The sequence below is a fragment of the Zootoca vivipara genome, chromosome 1, assembly GCF_965207765.1.
Source record: "Zootoca vivipara chromosome 1, rZooViv2.hap1.1, whole genome shotgun sequence".
Lineage (NCBI taxonomy): Eukaryota > Metazoa > Chordata > Lepidosauria > Squamata > Lacertidae > Zootoca > Zootoca vivipara.
The window spans coordinates 108,123,216-108,144,845 of record NC_142582.1 but is presented as its reverse complement, the minus strand read 5'-3'; the positions used below and the strand labels follow the sequence as shown (position 1 = coordinate 108,144,845).

The window sequence follows — 21,630 nt, the reverse complement described above, 5'->3', positions numbered from 1 at the left end:
ACCAATAGAGTCAATCCCAAAAGCATGATAATAGGTTTTGTTTTGTTTTGTTTTGTTTTGTTTTTGAGATGTAGCAGATCTTAAGATTAATAAAGACAAAATCAAACTCATGGTAAAAAAATATGAATGTTGAGAGTAAGAATAAATTACAAGATGTGTCAGGTCTAAAGATTGAAAGAAACCTTAAGTATCTAGGTGTATTAACAGCAAATAATATAAATCTGTACAAAGATAATTATTTAAAAAGCTGGGAAGATATTTAAATAATTTTGCAAATTTGGGACAGAATGAAACTTTCACTGTTACCGGTAGGTAGAGTGCTTCAATGTGTGGCAAAAAGATACTTCTAAATATATCTGGCAAGGGAAAAAACTGAGAATAAAATATAAAATATTGATAGATGCAAAAGAGAGTTGAGGTTTCTCCCTGCTAGATATGAGATTATACTATGAAGCATCTTGTCTTTGTTGGTTGAAGGAAAGGATGTCATTGGAGAATCCACATATCTTAGATTTAGAAGGTCATGATAATATTTTTGGTGGCACGCCTATTTGTGGTATGAAAAGGTGAAAGTACACAAAATCATATACCATAATTAGGAAAAAATTGTACAGAGTATGGGATAAATATAGAAATTTATTGGAGACAAAAATACCACTTTGGGTCTCACCGCTGGAAGCCATAAGAGTAAAGAAAAAGAAAATGATGGAAGGTTGGACAACTTATAGAAATTTATTAAAACAGGAGGGAGAAGAGTTTAAATTAAAAAAAATTAAGGATTTATCAGGAAAGTTAACAACATGGATACAATATCATCATTTGAACAAAGTATTTAAGAAAGATAGGAAACAATGTTTTGGGGAACAAATATCACAATTGGAGAGAGATCTGTTGGAACGTAATGTTAAAGTGTTGTCTAAAATGCATAAGATATTATTGAATTAGGAGACAAAGGATGAGCAAGTAAACTCTGTAAACAGCCCATGTAGCTGTTTGCATGGATGCTTCCATGTGATTGGAACTCCTGATTGTGTGGAAGCGTGCTAATTCTCAGGCTTCTTTTCTACAGATAGGTCACGGAGCGGGGCTAGCATGACCCTGCTCTTTGCAATAAAGTGAAAGGGTCCATTGTCAGGTAAGCACTTGGGCAAGCCTCGAGATCATGGGCCAAAGACCAAAGACCGAGTTTTGCTGGGACAAAGCGGCAAAGTGGAGGGGAGGGGGGAAGGGGTGATGCACATCCCAGGATGCTCACAGCACATGAGTAAAGTAAAAGGAGGAAAGTTAGAGGGACAGGTGGTGCTACCCAAGCATACCAGGACCCCAATATCTTCTGGAATGCTTCTCCCAATTTGAACTTACTTAGACCCGCAAAGCCGGATTCAGCTAACAAGTCAAGGACTTCCACTAGTGCAATGGGGCTTCCTTCCCCTCCCTCTGTGTGACCCCAAATTGGCTCAGTGGCAATGGGATAACCCCCAGAGCAACACGTAAGGAACACTGGTGGGGTGGTTCCATCTGGCAAGCTGAAATCTTGTTCTGACAGAATTATTGCTATAGTGCTACATTGAATTCCTCCCATAGATCTTCATATGGGGCTCTTCACCAGACCCCTTCTTGGAGGGAATCTCCTAGAGTAATGGCAAAGGAAAAGGATCTTTTCAATTCTGTGAAATGTTTGTCTCTCCCAGTGAGGTCTGCCTGGCCACCTTTGCTGGCATCTGTTCCACACCAGGTTAAAAACTTACCTTTCCCCCAGGTTTCTGATGGTCTGTGATGATGTTTTGCTGTTACTGTGCTGTCAAATCTTCCTGCTGCTCTTATGGGTGGAGAGTAGTTGTGTGTATTTGTGTCTCTCTGTGTACTTTGTATGATTTGCAAGTGTTTTTGTGTGACTGTGTTAATGTTATAATGTCACATTTATGTATGCTTATGTTTTTGAATATGCTGTATAATGCTTGGAGACCTTTGTGTAACAAGTGAATAATAATAATAATAATAATAATAATAATAATAATAATAATAATAATTCACTTAACCATTTTTCTTACATTCAGTGCTGCATCCTCACCAATATAATGTTTCATGGTCACCCTGGAGAAGGTGAATTAACTCCAGATTTAAGCAGGAAGCAATTAGCTTGGGTGGAAAACTAATTATAATTGAAAGGTGAGATTAAAGCACCTCCTGATTATTTTTACCTCATCAAAGTGACTGTGGTGAATGCACTAAAAAGAGGCAATGGCTACTTTTCCTTTTCCCTGTTTCATGACCATTTTAGATACTTATGATGGGAGGGAGAAAGTTATAAGTGAGCATGCTCTTTACCACACATACTTGCCACAACTGAACTGTATTTCCTGGTCTTCATCTGAAGTTCTAAGTCCCCAGCAGTAAATCATCATACCATAATTACTGGGAGACCTGACAACCATATCACTTTCTTCTCCGGTCTGCATTTCTGCCTTTTCCAAGTTTTTGAAGAGGCTATGTGATTACTGCTGGGGGTGTCGTCATAAAGCAAATATTTCTTTTGTGGTCGGTTCCCTCTTATGCCTTCCAGGATTGTGTTGTGTGGAACAATGCTGCCAACAAACTCTTGACACCTGTGTTGATCAAATGCGCTACTGTGTAACCAGTTGGCCATAGTTATCAAATATATCTCTCATTTAAGAGGCAAAACATGCTTTTGTACTTTGCACTCCACGTTGTACATCAGTAGCATTGATACTGAATGAAGTTAGCTTGCTTCTTCAGACTGATTAACTACAATAAAGCAATGCCCTGGCTTCCCACTTCAGTAGACTTCCCAGGTATGGATTCTACCAATGCATCATTAATACAGGACCCCACAGCTTGCCCCAATTCCAGTCTGATGACTTATTTATAACACAGAAAATTGCGTTACCTCAGCAGATTCATCAGTGTTCTACTCAAATAAAATGCACACACACAAATAGGGATTTTTATTTTTTTTAACAGTCGGCTCCAAAGGCCATGCACTACAACAGGTAGCAGCAGGTCTCTGACATTTTCATGTAGGTCCCAAATACATACAAAATAAAGCCAGATTCACAACAGCAAGCACCAGGCATTTAACAAGTCATTGGTTGGTTGGTACTTGATTAAAAACTTTTAATTGAGAAAAAAGTGATCCCAGTTAGCCAGAGATTTAAAAAAGAAATGATGATGATCATAATCAATACAAGTACTTATAAAACATTATTATTAATACAAGTACTTACAATAAAGTGGCATATCGAGAAAGGCATTCTCTTACACACAGAGGAGATGCCTCTTCTAAGATGACACATATACGCATATTCTAAAAGCAAGGTATGCTTCCTGTTTTAGAAATATTGTTTTGACCTTTATGGAAATATAATTGATCACTTGACTAACATTGCAGTATGCACTGACCTCATTGGGTTGTCAGCATTTCTGAAGACCTATCTGTTTCTCTGACTCTTCTCCAACTGGTAATATTGATCTGGCATATGACATCAGCAGTATGGGTATTATATTATTATTATTTATAAAATGAATGATTTTCATTAAAATGGTCTTCAACTGGTTCACAGCTCTTGCAAGCACCGTGATAATAATGAATGGCTAATGTATGGTTTTGTGGGTTTTTTTTTTAAAAAAACCTATTAGAATGAAAATTCAGAGTCCCAATTGTATGAATTAAACCAGGCATCCCCAAACTGCGGCCCTCCAGATGTTTTGGCCTACAACTCCCATGATCCCTAGCTAACAGGACCAGTGCTTGGGGAAGATGGGAATTGTAGTCCAAAACATCTGGAGGGCCGAAGTTTGGGGATGTCTGAATTAAACAGAACTGGCTTACGAACTCTAGTTCAGCAATTGCATCCCATAGCATTTTGAAGTCTTTATTTCAGAGTATGAGGACTTAGATTTGTTCTACACCTGCAGCAGAATGGGTTGGTATAATTCTGAGGTGGGCAGAATGGACAACAGTGATACCTCAGTTTAAGTACACAATTGGTTCCGGAAGTCTGTACTTAACCTGAAGCGTACTTAACCTGAAGCGAACTTTCCCATTGAAAGTAATGGAAAGTGGATTAATCCGTTCCAGACAGTCCACAGAGTACTTAAACTGAAGCGTTCTTAACCTGAAGCAAACTTTCCCATTGAAAGTAATGGAAAGTGGATTAATCAGTTTCAGATAGGTCCGCGGAGTACTTAAAGTACTCAAACTGAAGCGTACTTAAACCATGGTATGACTGTACATCACTTTAGATTTCAGGTGGAGCTCAGATTTTTTCAATGGCCCCCTACATTTTTTAAAACCCTCTGGAAACAGAAAATTAGCAGAATATGGAAAGAGCAGGCCAAGACCTCTAACCTTGACGAGCATTTTTTTCATTGAAGAGAATTGTTTCCTACTTGCCATCTGAATTAGTAATGTCCACATGAAGAGTCTTGCTACCACCTTCTACTGAATATGGAGATTAGGCCCTAAAGACTGGATTGTTCTGCCATCGATGATATCTGATTACTGGAAAATCTGAGACCGGACTTGTATCCATCTATTCCCATACACAGAAACTACTGTTCTATTGAGAGAGCAGCATAGCTGCCAAGTTTTCCCTTTTCTCGCGAGGAAGCCTATTCAGCATAAGGGAAAATCCCTTTAAAAAAAGGGATAACTTGGCAGCTATGGAGCAGACAAGCATGGTCAGCATATAGCAGGTGTCAATATGGCTAAAGTCAGGGCTATGTGAGAAGCTGTGGGGACAGAGGTGGCATCTGGATTTGCTTCAGGATTTACGGAACAATTCAAGCCAAACAATCTGCCATGCTGGAGTGGGTCTGGATGGGGAGAAGGTAACCCTCTGCCCAGCCATGCCTAGCTCCGCTGGGTTTCATTGACAGGGAAGCTCCACCTTCAATGGGGAAGCCCTCCCAGCTAGGAGCACCCTATGCACCCGTCAAAACAGTGGGTGGGAGGGTGGAAACTACCACTGGCAGTATTCCTGCTAATGACAGCTACCTGAAATCCCCACCCCCCAAATGGGGTGTTTTAAGAGCAGAGTGGCAGAATTGGGCCAGAACAGGGTCGACTGGATCCTCATCCAGCCCTGCTGGCATTATGTAGCAGTAACAGGCCTGGGAGTTGGTATGGCGAAGAAGCATGCTTCCTCCTTCAGTCCTGGCCAATATGAGTGGGATTGTAGTTAATGGTGACTATGCCACTCCATCAAGCCCTGCCACTGCCAGCCAGTCCGAGGTTTAGACTGCAACTTTATGCTGTAATCCTACACCAATTTACCTGGGATTAATCCCAACTGAATTCTGAACTAAATGTTTTCTGAGCAGACATTTATAGGATTGCACTTTTAGTCCTTCAGTTTGTGTGTATGTTAGATGGTTGATCCAACTGTTGGTCTAGGACAGGCATCCCCAAACTGCGGCCTTCCAGATGTTTTGGCCTACAACTCCCATGATCCCTAGCTAACAGGACCAGTGGTCGTGGAAGATGGGAATTGTAGTCCAAAACATCTGGAGGGCCAAAGTTTGGGGATGCCTGGTCTAGGATGAGCTGTAGGTCATTGATAATACGTTACAACAGTTTTATCTGTAGAAGCCAGTTTACGTACGTTCTGTCACTTTTATGCAGAAGACAACTTCTGATAATACTCTTGCTTTCATCAATTGGGTTGGTATTGCAGCGTTAAGTATACCTGTTGCAAATTCTTCAGGTGTGATTCTTTGACCAAATGCACTGGAACAAATGTGGTTATATTATACAGCTTGACTGTGGATTGTGTGTTGTGTTGTGTTGTGGGTGGTAGTTGGACATTTGTAGGTACAGAAGCTGCAGCAGGCATGAGATTTCCCATAAGGCAGTGTTTAGATATCCATCTCATAGTGCCCAGAAGGCAAACCTGTCATGTGGATGTCAGCTAGACTCAGGCTGAGGGTGGAATGGATATTGTTGAAATCCTAGTGGGATTTCTCAGAAGCCTCCTTCCTGTGGTGAGGAGCTTGAGAAGCATTGCTCTGGCAAACTATAGAGCTGCCCAGCAGCGCCATAGCAGTGCCAGCTAAGATATAAGCCAATTCCCAAATCTGAAATCATGGTAAGGATAAAATGGCAAAGATGGATGGCCCGAAGTGCTGTGGCAACAGCAGAGATAACATTTCTGGTAGCTTGTAGACCGTTTGTATAGGGGATGGTGGTGGACAGAGCAACTGTGAACTCATTCACACTTACCTGTGCTCTAGGCACAGGTCTGAGCTTTCTAGGTCCATGTCTGAGCATTTTTTAGTTTTCGTTTTGTCCTGGTGCTTTTCCTGCAAAAACATGCTCTTTACTGCTGAAAACAATTTTGCAGAAAACCCAGGAAAGCATGGGGCACAAGGTAAGTGTGGATGGTAAGCTGTGTGAACAGTTTGCTAGGGTTGTGTTTTCTGGAAAATAGTGAGTTGTAGTTTCCTTTCAAAGATAATGGCTTTCTGAGTCTGAGCCAAAATGCAACTACCATTTCACTCATGCCATTAAAAGGGAGCAAAACGGGGGTTATTGGGGGGGGGCATATGGTAAGTGAAAGTGCGGTTCGGTGCAAAATTAATCCACAGCAGTTTCACCTTTGGGTGAAAAAATGGCACTGCCAAGGTGCTGCCTTTTTTTTAAAAGCCAAACCTTTATCAAATCAATGTTAAATAATAATAAAATATATTATTATTATTATTATTATTATTATTATTATTATTATTATTATTATTTATACCCCACCCATCTGGCTGGGTTTCCCCAGCCACTCTGGGCGGCTTCCAACAGAATAATAAAATAATTGATTAAAGATTAAAAGCCTCTCTAAACAGGGCTGCCTTCAGATGTCTTCTAAAAATCTGGTAGCTATTTTTCTCTTTGACATATGACATATGATGGGAGGTTCCACAGGGCGGGCGCCACTACCGAGAAGGCCCTCTGCCTGGTTCCCTGTAACTTGGCTTCTCACAATGAGGGAACCGCCAGAAGGCCCTCGGCACTGGACCTCAGTGTCCGGGCAGAACGATGGGGGTGGAGACGCTCCTTCAGGTATACTGGACCGAGGCCACTTAGGGCTTTAAAGGTCAGCACCAACACTTTGAATTGTGCTTGGAAACGTACTGGGAGCCAATGTAGATATTTCAAGACTGGTGTTATGTGGTCTTGGCGGCCGCTCCCAGTCACCAGTCTAGCTGCCGCATTCTGGATTAGTTGTAGTTTCCAAGTCACCTTCAAAGGTAGCCCCACGTAGAGCGCATTGCAGTAGTCCAAGCGAGAGATAACTAGAGCATGCACCACTCTGGCGAGACAGTCTGCAGGCAGGTAGGGTCTCAGCCTGCGTACCAGATGGAGCTGATAGACAGCTGCCCTGGACACAGAATCGACCTGCGCCTCCATGGACAGCTGTGAGTCCAAAATGACTCCCAGGCTGCGCACCTGGTCCTTCAGGGGCACAGTTACCCCATTCAGGACCAGGGAGTCCTCCACACCTGCCCGCCTCCTGTCCCCCACAAACAGTACTTCTGTCTTTTCAGGATTCAACCTCAATCTGTTAGCTGCCATCCATCTTCCAAATGCCTCCAGGCACTCATACATATAATCACACTGTTTCGCTGCATCCCAATTTTCATCATTCTACCCTCCTCCTAAACCTGATGGCCGTTTCAGAAACCCTTTATTGACAAACAAGGTGAAATATCCGTCCTGATACTTTCTGTTTTAGCCCTAATATCTGTCTCTATTTCTAATACGTTAACTGCAAAAATGAGGCATCTGATAAAGGTGCCTCTAATTCACAAAGTTGTTACGCCACAGTAAAGTCTTTTAAGATGTCACAAAACTCCACTTTTTAGACTTTTTAGTCTAATATTTATGGTGTGTCTACGTTGGGTATGTAGGTAGGTAGTGTATGTATTGTACATATTGAAGTGTATTGTTTAAGTTTTATGTAAATTGGTGTATAATCAAGACTTTAAAAATAAATAAATAAATAAAACGGTAAACGAAAATTTAAAAAACAACAACTCCGCTTTTGTCTTCTGCAAAATAATATGGCTACCTCATGGGATTAATCAGTTATACTGCGATCCTGTACTCACTTACTGGGGATATGGGCATTTGCGAGAATCTTTCTGAGTGTGGGGGCAAAGTAAAGGACTGAAAGAGAGGAGCAGACTAGTTTCTCTCAAAATAATGATATTGCTTTCTCAAATTACACAAATACTAGGAACGTACAGAGCAATCTTAACTATAGGAAGGTGTCATAACTGATGTTGGCATGTGTCACCCGACAAAGTGTGGGACCAATCGTCAAGGTTTTGGCCCCATGTCAGATGGCTGAGATGAATAGGGCATCCCTCCTTGCCCTGTCCTGTCCCTTCCCCATGGTGTCTGCAAATCACTGGCTCAGCCAGGGTGAAGGAATTATGCTGGCCTAGCCCTGAAAAAAGAGACACTGAATCCAAACTCTCTAGCAGATCTTGGGTTTAAATTGCATTGATACTTCTTTTTAAAATAAAGCTGGGAACGTGTGTAGTATGGCTCATGTGGGGGTGGTAATTGGCCCCACTTGGACACTCATGCCTGGGAGTAAATTCACTTGAACACTGTGTGACTCACACCTGAATAAACATGGGTAGGATTGCAGCTACATTGCAAATCTATGCCTATCTACCTTGGAGCAATCCCCAGTGGACACAGCGAGTGCCAAGGACTGTGCTGTGAATTATTTACTAGGTGCTTTATTTTGTTTAAAATGTATTTTTTCCAACAATTTTTTAAAAGACATGAGCCATTACTTTGCCTCCCTCCTTTTTCTAGAATGGAGGATGTCTTTCATGAAGACCTGTGGCTGCAGGAGTGTGCTCTAGATCCTCTCTCCCCTCTTTTGCTGGGAAATATACAGAACTTCTGATGAAAACTGCTTTCCCTGGCACCCCTGAGGGGATGAGGGTAGCAGGGTGCTGTTTACATGTGCAGACTCCTTTATTAAAGCATCTGTTTGTTGCCCAATTTGTGGTTTTTTTTAAAAAAAACTTCAGAAATGAAAACGTACCTTAGAAGAAGTTGAAAACAGCACATTTCCCTTCAATTTGCATAAGTACCAGCATTTCTCAAGCCTCAGCGGGTGGGGATGGTGAGCACCAACTTCTTGGAGAGTGGACAAAGCAATGACCTCAGACTGGCTGTAGGCCACAAATAAATCAAGAACGGACCTACCCCACGACAGGAAAAATAATTTTTCAAGCCTCACCTCACACTTATTTGAGGCAAAGCTTCCAAGCTAGAAGTGGCAGAGTTATCACAGAAGCAAAAAAATGAACACACTAGGGAAAAGGAAGGGGTCAAGCGATCAAAAAACCAAAATGGGGAAGGTTGGAAGGGTTCTCGTTCTGCCCACGCCACTTTCAGTAGGTCCGCCACATTGGGGACGGGCAAGTGAAATACCACTCCTCTCGCAAAACTTGCAATATACTTCATTCCAGTCATTCCACCCCACCCCCACCTCACATCTAAAGGCTCTTTCTCATGGCAACTTTAGCTGCATGAGAGTAATTTCTGCCCTGCTTGGTAACATGAGGAAGCTGTTGTCATGAGAGAGTGCCAATTTGCAGCAACATTCACCCAGTTTTCAGGCAGGGCAGTGCCACCATGGCATGAAGCCATTGAATATATTTTACCCACCTGACCGCTGGATTCAGCTATCACTGAGGATTGTGGGAAGGAACCATGTTGCAGTGGCTTCAGTCCCACTTGGGGAACTAAGAGATCCTAGCCTGTGGGTTTTTTTTATGCCTATTCAATCATTTTAAAACATTTTTTTAAAAGCTGGCACAAAGGACAATACCCTCAAGCATAGTTTCTTGCTATTTTACAGGAATACCAGAAGCTGCCATATAACAAATATATTTGTCCAATTAGCTCAATATTGTCTGCTCTGATGGGCAGGAGGTTTCTATGAACCCAGGCAAATCTGTCCATTTTGGATTCTCTCAGTTCCTCATTTTTCAAGACTAAAGTTCATCTCTTCACATTTCCACATTTCACTCAGAAATTCAATTGGTGTGAATTTCTCCTATTACGCATTTTTTTAATGCATTTTACCTAAGATACATATTTTTGCAAAGCAGCATTTCCTAATATAAAGCATGTTGGTGTGTTATTTTCACCAATATGTGCATTTTTATGCATACTTCACCCTAGTGTGTACTTTTTAAAAAAACAACAACACATTACTTGGCTAGAGAACCGCATTGCAAAATTTGGAGAAGTCTGAATTTTGAAGGACGGCTGTGCTTGGTTCACATACCATATTGTTTCAGAAGGTAGGTTCAGTTTTTAAATGAGAATTGATTCTACCTTTACCCCCCCAGTCCTTACATGATGCTATCAGATAATACCTTTTAACTGGGGGTCCTGGGGATCGATCCTGGGACAGCCTGCATGCATGCAAAGCTTGTTCTCTGCTGGCAAATAGAAACTCAGTTTGTTTTTAATCTGTAAACTAATTCACCCCCCCCCCTGATTTTTAAATTGGCATTCTTATTCCCTTAACTCATATTTACTCATTAACTATATAATGCTAAACATGGGCTAGCTGCTTCATAAGCAGAAGATTATGAGGGAGAGTGTTCTGTATTGGTTACAGCCAAAACGGTGTAGCCAAAATGGCAGCAGCCTGCCGATGTTGTGGTGGGTACAACTCTCATCATTCTCAGACGGCACAGCCGTCACAGGGATGATGGGAGTTGGGAGCTGAACAGTGTCTGTAGGTCATCATATTCACATATGCCTTTTAGATGTTGGAGCAATAGGTCCAAAATCCATCAGGAATGGCCACTGGCGGAGGAAGAGGAGTGCGGGCGGTGCGCCATGCCCCAAGAGTTGCTGTGAGCATAAAAATGCTCCAGCTTATAGGTTCCCCAGAAGAATTAGTTTACTCAAGGGCAGTATCTGATTACTTTCTTTAAAAGAACTGTTCTATCTGTTTTAACTTCTTGAATTTTTATCGTTTCATTGATGTTTAGCAGCTTATAACGATAAATAAATAATAATCACATGCAAGCTGCCCTGGGGTTCCTTGGAAAACTAACCTGGTAAATAAAATGGGAGTTTCCCCTATAACGATATTTTCCATTACAAAGGAATATCCCTTGCCTTTGGACAGAAAGTAACAGCAACGACGACGGCTTTGGGAAGAACATTTTATTGCTAAGCATATCCTTGAACGAAAAGGCAATTATGAAAAGAAAAGAACAGGCGAAAAAAGAAGGGACGGCAGGAAGGAGAGGAAAAAGATGAAGAAGCAATAACGGCACAATAAGATTAAATAAAAAATTTCAAGGTTCTGTCCATAAAACAATAGGGATATGGTAGAAGCCCACACACAGAAATGCACATGTTCCCAAAAAACTGTCCAATAGAAACAGACACCAACAAAAAAAGGAAAAGAAAGGTTGGTTTTTCCTAATTTTTTTTTAAAAAAGATAAAGAAAGAAAGAAAGAAAGCTGAAAATCATTTCACAAGACTCCAAGACTCCAAGAACAGCAGCAATCTTTTACAGACATCAAGATATAATCAACTCCATGTATGTTCGGCCAGTTAGGTTGCCTAAATTCGTGCTTTTTATACCTTTTTTAAAACCTGTCTTTATATATATATTTTCTCTGTTGTAGTGTAAAAAAATAATTAAAAATAAAAAAACCTCACACACACTGAAAAGATTTGTTAGCCAGGTAAGCCACTTCTCAAACCATATGAGAAGGCTGCCTTGTTTTTTTCTTTTTTATTTCGTTCCCATGTGCGTGTGGGCATTCGATAACACTTCTTCAAAGTCAAAGGTTCATGCGACTTATAAACACCAGCAAGAGTAGATTTCTAAACCTAAACAGCTGATTAGATTTCATCTGTACACAGAAAAATTGTACATTTTAATATGCCAGAGTCCTCTTTAGAATTTTTGTGTTCTCCTTGTCTCTCTCATTCTTTCTGTCTGTCTCTCTTTTTTTGCTTAATTTTTTTAAATATATATTTTTTGCACATGATATTTATGGCCAAAAAAAACCCCAGTTGGTTATTTGTTTTCCCTGTACACCAAGTTGCTCTATTAATGGAAGGAAAAATAATAAAAAAAACAACAACAATCGAAATTAAGTACATTGAATATAAACAACAACCCAATGAAATCTCAGAGCATATGTACATTAGGGTACCCATCTAGAAATTACACCAGTCAAAAAGAAAACTGTAGTAAAATATGTAAACAAAATCTTTTTTCCCTCTTAAAATCTTTTTGACACAGGTAACTGTGACAAAGTTAAAATGCACACACTCTTCATATTTTTAAAGTTTAGCTTTTTGTTGTTTTGTAAAAACATTTTTTTCTTTACAACATTCTCATTTCATCTTAAGATTTTAACAGCATTTCTGTTCCAGTCGTCCCATCAAACATACCATGATAAATATATCTGTGTGTATATATATATATATATATATATTTATATATATTATACTATTAATAAGCTCCTTTAGTTTTATTTATTTATTTCTGTGTGTCATAGAGACTTCTTAAATTTATCTTCTTTCATATAAAAGATAAAGGAAAGGGAGAATTGGGGGAATGGAAGGACAGCGAATCAGAAATGTCAAATCTACAAAATTAAATGGTCACATATGAAACACACCTTCATGGTTTTCTTTATTTTTTTTATTTTTTAAAAAGCACCCACCCCTATTTTTGTACTCGTTCATGACATGTTTTTTTGGCTCGTGCGACATTTTGTAGATCTTGTCACAAGTTGAACTCAATATACTCTTTCTAAACATTCAATTCAACTGGTTACTATTGTTTGCATTCATGCATTACCATCAGCAAAGGAGCCAGAACCCAGAAAATGGCTCCTTTATTTTTGCTTGGTCTGTTCAATTCAGAATGGCTCAGTATTTTGTTTTGTTTTGCTTTCTCCGTCCCTTTTATTTGCTCGGCTATGCTAATGTATACTAAGCAGTAGTCAAATACAGCCAGTGGGGGCCCCTAGTCAAAGAAGAAACCATGTTATCTCCTCATGACTTCAGTCACAAATACAGGAGCCAGATCTTGGCTGGGGGGCGTGGAGGGGTGTGTTATCCTCCATTACTGTCATTCTCGTCATCGCCACCATCACTGCCACCCCATCACCTGTCCTTTGTTTGTTTGTTTTTACGTTAACAACTTACTGCAGACAACAAATTCAAGAGACAACACAACCTGATATGTAGAGCAAACACCGTCAGTAGAACGTGAGTTCATATATGGCAACAGTCTCTCTTTATTACTATTTCTTTAAATAAAAATAATAATAATAAAATCCCCAAGGTTTCTTCTTGACTTATGTCCTGGCTCATTCTCCCAAAAACCCTCACAGAAAATGAAAAGAACTCAGACAAAAAACATAATGAAAACCCCACACCATTTATTTATTTTCTCTCTCCCGCCCCTCCCCCCTTCACAACTTGGGGAGAAAAAAAAAGATAAGCTGGTCAGGGCCAGATCGGTGGTTGCTGTTGTTGTGTGTGTGTTTTTATAACATTTGTCATTTCTTTTTCTTTTTTTGTTTGTCTTTTTTTCAAATAATTTAAACTAAACAAAAACAAAAAAATTAGCGTACAGTCAAAGATCATGAACATCATTAAAGACTCACTTGGAGATACGAAACAAGTAAGCCATGAAGTCTTCTGCCTTTTGCAGAAAAGTTCAGCTGAGGGGGAGGAGGCCTGAAGGCTTTCCAAGTCCGCCAACATGGTAAGTGCTGCATATGCCTTCTTCGGAACGCTAAGTGTGCTTTATAATACAGTAGGGTACAGAGTTTGGGGACTCCCGAGCGGTGACTGAAAACTTAGCACGTCAACAGCCGAAATGTTTATTCTCAAGATTTGGGTTTTTTTTTTCAAATTAAAAAAAAAACCACCACAAACTGCAGCTCCCAATCTCGTTAGCTGTAACAGTTTTTTGTTTTTTTTAGATTCAGTTCTATCTCATTAAATATTTATATATTTATATATATAAATAAGTATTTTTTATATTTTTTTCCATTTTTATTTTCATTTTTTTTACACGTAATATTCTTTGTCCTTGTTTTTCTGTTTCTTGTGGCCGCTCTTTGCGCTCTGCTGCTTCTCCTTCATGAGCGTGCCGTTGCTCTGGGCCGAGTTGCTGATGTAGTTCCGCGTCTCGTCCACCTGATAGGACCCCTCGTCCCTGTTCCTGTACTTGTACATGGCATACAGGAGGATCAGGATGCAGAGGGCGGCGGCAGCCACAATGCCGACGACCATCCCCGTCGTGCTGCTCGACTCTCGGACCACCTCTGAGGCCCCCGGAACCCGTCTGATGCCTGGCTCCGTGGGGTTTGCTGTGGGCACATTACGGAACATGGGGGAAGTTATTAGCGGGCTCTTCAGCTTTGTGCTGTCTAGCTCATAGGCAGTGGGCAACGGAAGCAAGACTATGTCAGGCTGGGGTTTGAGGTCACGGTTATTCATGTTGCCGGCTGGCAATTTGGGCACCATCCCAGTCGAGGACGAAGCTGTGGAGCGGATCAGCTCAGGGGACAAAGCTGTGGTAGTAGTAGTCCTACCAGTTTCGGAGACTTTGTTAGGTCTAAAGTCCTTGGCTTCCCATTTGGGTGCGTGTGCTTTGTAGCCACCTTCGAAGATGGAAGTGGAAAGGCTCTTATCTGTTACCAAGGAGAAGGTGGTGTAAAAATCTTCATCATCAGTAGGGGGTAGGTTAGAGTCAAAGGTTTCCCCTGAGCCATACCCAGATATCACCAAGCCATCATCATCACAACCATCGCTGCCTTGGTCCGACAAGCAAGGTAACCCCGCCTCAGAGGTCATGGACAGGGAATCTTTGGTGGTCTCAATAATGGTGAGGAGGGGGCGGAAGGTAGTAGGGAGTGTAATGAAAGGTGCACGAGTAGCAATAGGAGGGATATCTAAAGGGTCTTCTACAAGAAGAGGGATAACTAATTCACCTCCTGGACAGAAAAGAAAAAAAAAGAATAAAGTTAGTACACCTTGAATACAGTGCTACACGTGATATTCAGCCCGCCCAACTCAAAAGGTGTGTGTGTGGATGTGTGTTGTGCGGGTGGGGGCCTTAAAAGTGTTGAGCTAGCAGGTTTTCCATTCTTATTTCTCCCAACAGGCACAACCTTTCAAGGGATCCCTTCAGCCTTTTCACCCACCTCACTTAGATGCAGGAGAGGCCAAATCCATCCTCTTTTAAACTTGGCCAAAGCAGGGCATCCGTGATTTGGCTTTCGAAGATACTCTCAAAGTAACTTGCAGAACTCAACAATGGCATGCTTCTTTTATTGCGTTAAATACTTGGACTTCTTTGGGAATCTGTCTAGTTAAATGGTGGTGTGCTGAATGGGGAGATGGTACTTTCCTTTTCAGGTGTTGCACTTTCCTTTCTCATTGTTCCCCCTCCCCCCCCCACGCTATACATATGTACTTAAGTTTCCTCAAATGGGGCACAGCAGGAGGAGCTTGGATGATGCACAACTCTAATTCCATAATTTGCCATTTGCTGCTGGAAGTAGGAATTTCAATCAATGTAAAGTGAGCGTTTGACGGATTTAAAATGTTTCTTGGAGAGCCTGTGAGCAGATAATTCTTACAACATTTCATTTCACACCGAAGCCTTATTTAATGGACCGGGAGCTACATTTGGTAGGTTGTATATAACTTCTGGGAAAGTTTGATGGGTCTGGGTTCTACTGAATTAGGAAGAACAGTCTGCTACTGCTGATCTGTACTTTGTGCATGTGCTATTACTTGCACAACCTGCATTTGTTTCACACACACAGTGGCATGCAGCTTGCAAAGGTGTTTTTTTTTTTGTGGGGGAGGGATGACATCACACATGCAACGTTGCTATGTCCTGACATCACATGCATGAGTGTGAGCATCATACTTCCTTCCCTAAACTGGGCATAAGCTTCCCAGGCTTTGGGAAGGAGGTGTTGGGCTTTTAATATTTTAATACTCTAATTTACCAGGAACATTTAGGGGACTAGGCTGGTCCCCCTAGTCCACTGGCCACACTCCACTGAACACACAAACACCTGGGGTATTGCTAAAAAGTTGGCATATTAACAAAAACGTAAGAGCATATGTTCAAGAAAAATAACCCTGCCCTAAGCATTGCTGGCAGAATATTGGTTGATCTTTTTAAAGAAAACACATCAATTTGGGCAGAAGGCATTTTTAACCATCCTTTGTGAGGTGGAAGGCGAAAAGGTAATTTCAAAGCCTTAACAACATACATACCTTCAGCTTAATCATTTAAGTTTGGATACAGACCTTGGGCTGTAGTTATTCTGTAGGTTTCAACAGGGGTCAAATGCTGGAAAATGAGGAGTCAATGGAAGTGTTTGTATTGTGCTAGGAAGAAATTAACCTCACACAAGCAGAAAGCACCCTTGTGCTCTTGATTAAAGAGTATCAAGCCCTCAGGAGCTGAGAACACTCCTGATACACTCATCAAAGAAGACTGGGAGTTCTAAGGAGATGAGCAAAGTTTTCTGCAATAAGCCATTTAGTAATGCCAGTTTTAGTGTAGAACAATGGAGTACAAGGGTGAATGGTCAACTGCTCACTTTAAATGTACAGCTCACAAGGAGGCTGAAAAATGACCATGTTTGTTTATATAGTACTTTGTAGATATTCTTCACCTGCTTTCTGACCCTGTGAAGTCAGCAGGCACAAAAGATTGCCTATATTTTCTCTCTCTGGTCATGGCTCTCAAATGTGACACCATTTTTAAAAGGCAAAACTCCATATAGGGGTCTGTGATTCAAATGGCTTGATTGCCATGATGTTTCTCCCATTTGTTTGTTTGTTTGTGCGTGTGTGGAGCAATCACTCAAATCAGGAGGATGCTGACTGTACGAAAAAGCCTTAGTCAGAAGTACCTGCCTCAAACATTATATTACGCTCTCAGTCAGTATTGGTAGTCATCAGGACATCCATACATCCTTTTGGTGCTGCATTTCTAGACACAGGTCCACACTTTAAAGTGCTATTTATGCTTATACATGGGCTTGGTGCGCTGCTGATCAGCCACCTACCCAAGGCTGATATGAAAGGAAACTTTTCTCCCCTGGTAAAATACTCATGGCTATTTTGCAATTAATTGCTTGGATGTGGTCACAAGAACATAGAAAACCTTCTGTTCCAAAAAGAATCACTTTCATTGTATGAGTTACTTGTATTTAAGGATTATTTTTCTTTTGCATTGAAATGTTCTCAGCCAGGGCTTCAACGTACTGGAAGGATGAGTAGATGTCATGTTAAATGGAGGGTTTGCCACTTGCTTTGTTCCCAAGGGGGAATCTCAGAAAATGTTTATAGATCACCTCTCACAAAGTGCTTAGGGAGAGGAGGCTCGGTATAATTTTGACATATGAAGGGAAGTGGCAGGTAACAGAGCCTTTCAGGAAGGTGAGGCCAGGAGACAGTAAATGTTGGGGTCCAGGATCCAAAGACAAGTTCCATGCATGTATAGTTGCTTGCCACCCTTTGGGTGCTTCTAGATATGGATGGTTGTCATTCTGCCGTAAGGCAAAAGTGAGAAAGCAGCTCTGCTTCCAGACTTCTAACATTCTGTAACCAAGTGGGAATTCCTCCTTTCCCCAGCCATATTTTTTTTGGGGTGGTGGTGGTGGGGGTGGAGGATTTTTATTGAGTCCATTGTGCAGGGGAGATGTTGCAGACTCCCCCCCTTCCACACCACCACCACATTCCCAATCCTGATTAACCCCCTGCTACAGTTTACTGAAGAAAGTAGGAAAAACCACTGGGCCAGTAAGACACAATCTAAATCAAATCCCTTATGAATACAGAGTGGAAGTGAGGAACAGAATATATGAGAAGCATTCAACTAATGAGTCCTGTCAATGGAAGAAGTCCTGCATAAGGACCTCCCCCCCTGCCCCCGCCACCCAAATTGGTTTCGGGGGGAGGGGTCCAGTGAACCCCTGGAACAGCACACAGGGGGCGGATAGGCGGTTGTTCCATCTGGCAAGCCAAACGTCTTGTCCTGACAGAACAACTGCCTAATATTTCTAAGTTTCTCTAGATCCAAAGAACAGAGATTTTCAAGGTTTTGTTCTAACTATAAACTTAAAATTAACCTATTCCCTTTCCCTGCCTGGCTTGTATTCCCAGCAGAAGGTCACACATTTATTGAAATGATTTGTGCTGACAACAGACTGCTTCGGGATGAAATAGAAAGGAGCATATAAAATGGCTTCTTCTTCTGCATTAGTGATGCCAAATCAGCTTCTATTTGGCCAGATAAAAATGCAATAGATATAATGACCAATCCATTTGGAGAGGGTTGAGTTCAGCTTGGTTAAAACAAAATAAAAGAGTAGTCTGGTGCGAGGTGGGGGTGGAGATACCACATGCAATATATATTGTGAGATTTTGTTCTTTCTGTTCTTGGGATAAGCACTCCATACTCCTTAAAAGTTAGCATTTTAAAATCTGGTGTCTATACTTGCTTGATAGCATTGTGCTTTCCTTTAAATTCACAGTATCACTGGGGACATATAAAGTCCACCGTTAGCCTTGAAGTCTGCCCTGCATTTTGCTTTATGAGTGTATTTATAGATACATAATTCATACCTCTGGGGCTGATCTCCAGTAAGGGCCCTTCTGACACTGGAATGGATGGAGTGCTCGGAATTTAATAAGAACCTTCTGAACTTTGTGGATGTTGTGGGCAGAGCATGAAGGCATGGTACATGAAGTAGCCAAAGCTCTATGTGTTTCTATGTGAAGAAAGCAAGCTGCCTCTACTCCATTTTGCTCATTTTTGTGACCAAGTCAGTTTCCCTAGGTTGCCAGTCACAGAAAAGAAGTGGGACCAAAAAACAAAATGAAACACAAAAACACACCATATTAAAAAATAATAATCCTAAAAGGGTCCCCTTCAAAGTCTCAAGATGAGGAATACAAAGAAGCAAGCTATGCTTTTTCTTTCTCTCTTCCAGATGTGGCAAAAAGGCTTTTAAATGCTTGCCAAGAAGTCCAGCACAGTGTATCCACATCCTCAGGTATTTGAATTCCAACATCTAAAGGCTCTCATTTGCATTTTATGTTTATTCCTTTGCACTGAAACTCAGGTGCACTTGTGGGGAGGGAATATTTCTGCTTTGGGAAAGAACTACAAACATTTTCTTTCTTTTCTTCTGAGAGACACAAGTTCGTACTCACAGTCTTTTCTCTTCCCACTTTTCACAAAAGTAGATAGGGGAAATGACATTGTGTTTTTTTAAAAGTCCTCCTTCTTTATGGCAGCTTGCTATGGGCAGAGAGGGAAGTATTCAAGCTGCGGTCCTTGAGCTGCTGAAAACCTGAGGCTAATATGAAGCTGCCTTAGCAGCTGTGTGTATTTAATATTCTCCCACCTCCTTCCTAGCTCATTTAATTGAATCGGACAGGCAATACTACAAGGAAGAGACCTCTCTCTTCCATCACAGGAAACCTTACCTTACTGCTTGATAGATATTACATCCCTTGACTATCTCTCAGGAAGACATTTCTGTCTACATAAACCCTCCAAGATCACATTCACTTCAAATGAAAGATCTGGCATCAGAGAGTCCTCCTCTAGAGAGCTGTTAGAAGTATGGAAGGTGCGAGCAAAGGACATTTTAGTAGTGTAGCCTGCTTCACTGGCCAAAGCTACACAATCTCCATCCTAAATTTGGAACCAAAAGAAAAGTGAACATTTACCAGCGAGGGTCATTTGTACATCTGCAGCCTAGGGATTTGCGAAAGCTATTCTCCTTATCCCACTTTGAGTTCTCAGATTTCCTGCTCTATGGTCTTGGATAGTATTGCTTTTAGGAACTGCAGGTGCAAATGAGACATGCAGCCGAATCACAATCAAACCGCAGAGTCTTCATTGCTTTCAGTAGACAAAGAGTCAGATGTATGCTTCCAAGCCCAGTTCAAAGTGCTGCTTTTGACCTATAAAGCTCTTTATGGCTCAGGACCCCAGTATCCTCTGCAATGAACCTGATACGAGCCTACCCAGACCCTTAGATCTCCATTCAATGCCCTTCTCTCGGTCCCCACTCTGAGGAGGAGAAGGAAGAACGCCTTTTCACTTGTGCCTCTCCACTTATGGAATCTTCTCCCCAATGATGTCTGCCTGGCACTGGCACCAAGTAAAAACTTACCTTTTTCCCCAGGCTTTTGATGGAATAGGATGCTGTTGTTTGGTCTTAATTGTGCTGCTGAAGCATTTTGTTCCTGTACTGAGGGTTCCTTTGTGGATTTTTATATCTTGAATGTTTTTATTAAAAGGTTGGGGTTTTGTTACCCATGATTATGCTCTCTAAAATGTGGGAAGTAGCTTAGGAGATCTTGGGGGGGGGGGTTGTAACAGGTGACTAACTAGTTTAAAATGATAATAAGAATGATAGTAATGTGCATCCCCATTTTTTAAAACTCCCAACTATTATGCTCAAGATTTTACACATTTAGGTAGGTAGGTAGGTAGGTAGATATGTCTAAAAGAATGTAAATCAGTTAGGATCATACAGTTTCTACACCAGTGGGACTACAATGTCTGTATCAGAAACGAAACCTAATTATTAAGGAATGTATTAGTACCTACTTGGAGGTTCTTTGTGATATAAACAATGGCTGTTCCTTATCCTGTAGTTATGCTAACAAACTATTAGGCTGTTATGCTATTTGGTTAGTGTTGGGTTAGGCTGGAGAAGTGACTCTCAATTTGAGGTTGAGTTGAGCAAAAGCAGCTTGCTGAAGTTCATAAAACGTGACCAGATATAACTAGGATTCTGCTAGTTTCATATGGTTCAAAGAAAGCTCTGCACCCGAGTTTGGGTGAGTGGATGGAGGTTTTGGAAAATGTTTTATCTTGCTTGATTTTATGGGGTAGAAGGGTAGAAGGAGGTGTTTTGCCACAGGCACCCCAGCAATGCAGTTGAGTGGAACAACTAGGTGTGCCCTGTGAAAAAGCTAGGTTATACTGGCCTGAGTTCTAGCCATAAAACAACGTGGTCTTGGATCTTCTCTTCTTTAGCAGAAAAAGTTTTTCTTGTATGCCATTATTATTTCTTTTACAACTTACTACCCCATGTGAATTACCTCAACTAGTTTTACTTTTTCTGCATGCTATTTGACTGCATGCTATTTATTCTGACCCTTTAAAAATTCTACCTGTTCTGACCAAAGGATGTCGTTATTTTTCTTAATAATCTCAATAGGACAGGAGTCCTGACTAAGATATTTTTAAACATGTTATACAGGTGAAAGAAATCATGATTTGATCTTCTACCATGGCAGTGTTGGGTGCAACTGCAGAATGTGACACTAAAGAAGTACATTTGAGAGTATCTTCTTGAGCAAAATTGAAGGAAAACGTTCAACAATGAAATTTAGAAAACTGGGTAGATCCTTTTGCTGGAATGAAATGGTGGTACTTTTAGGTCATGGGGGGGGGCTGTTTTGCAAAGCATGCTGGGTATTTCCTTTGTTTGTTTGTGTAGAATCTCCCCACCATACTACTAGGTTGAAAAGG

General features: G+C 41.1%; 1 protein-coding gene across 5 annotated transcripts in view; it reads right to left on the bottom strand.

The window, feature by feature from the left end:
* Positions 1 to 13,968: 13,968 nt before the first annotated feature.
* NRXN3 (neurexin 3) overlaps positions 13,969 to 21,630 on the bottom strand; it is an 862,130-nt gene continuing 854,468 nt past the window's right edge. For all 5 annotated transcript variants that reach the window (XM_088672565.1, XM_088672568.1, XM_088672572.1 and 2 more), the window contains one exon: positions 13,969 to 15,037. In XM_088672565.1, coding sequence (XP_088528691.1) covers positions 14,109 to 15,037 — 929 coding nt within the window. In that variant the 3' untranslated portion in view covers positions 13,969 to 14,108. The remainder of the gene's footprint in view (positions 15,038 to 21,630) is intronic.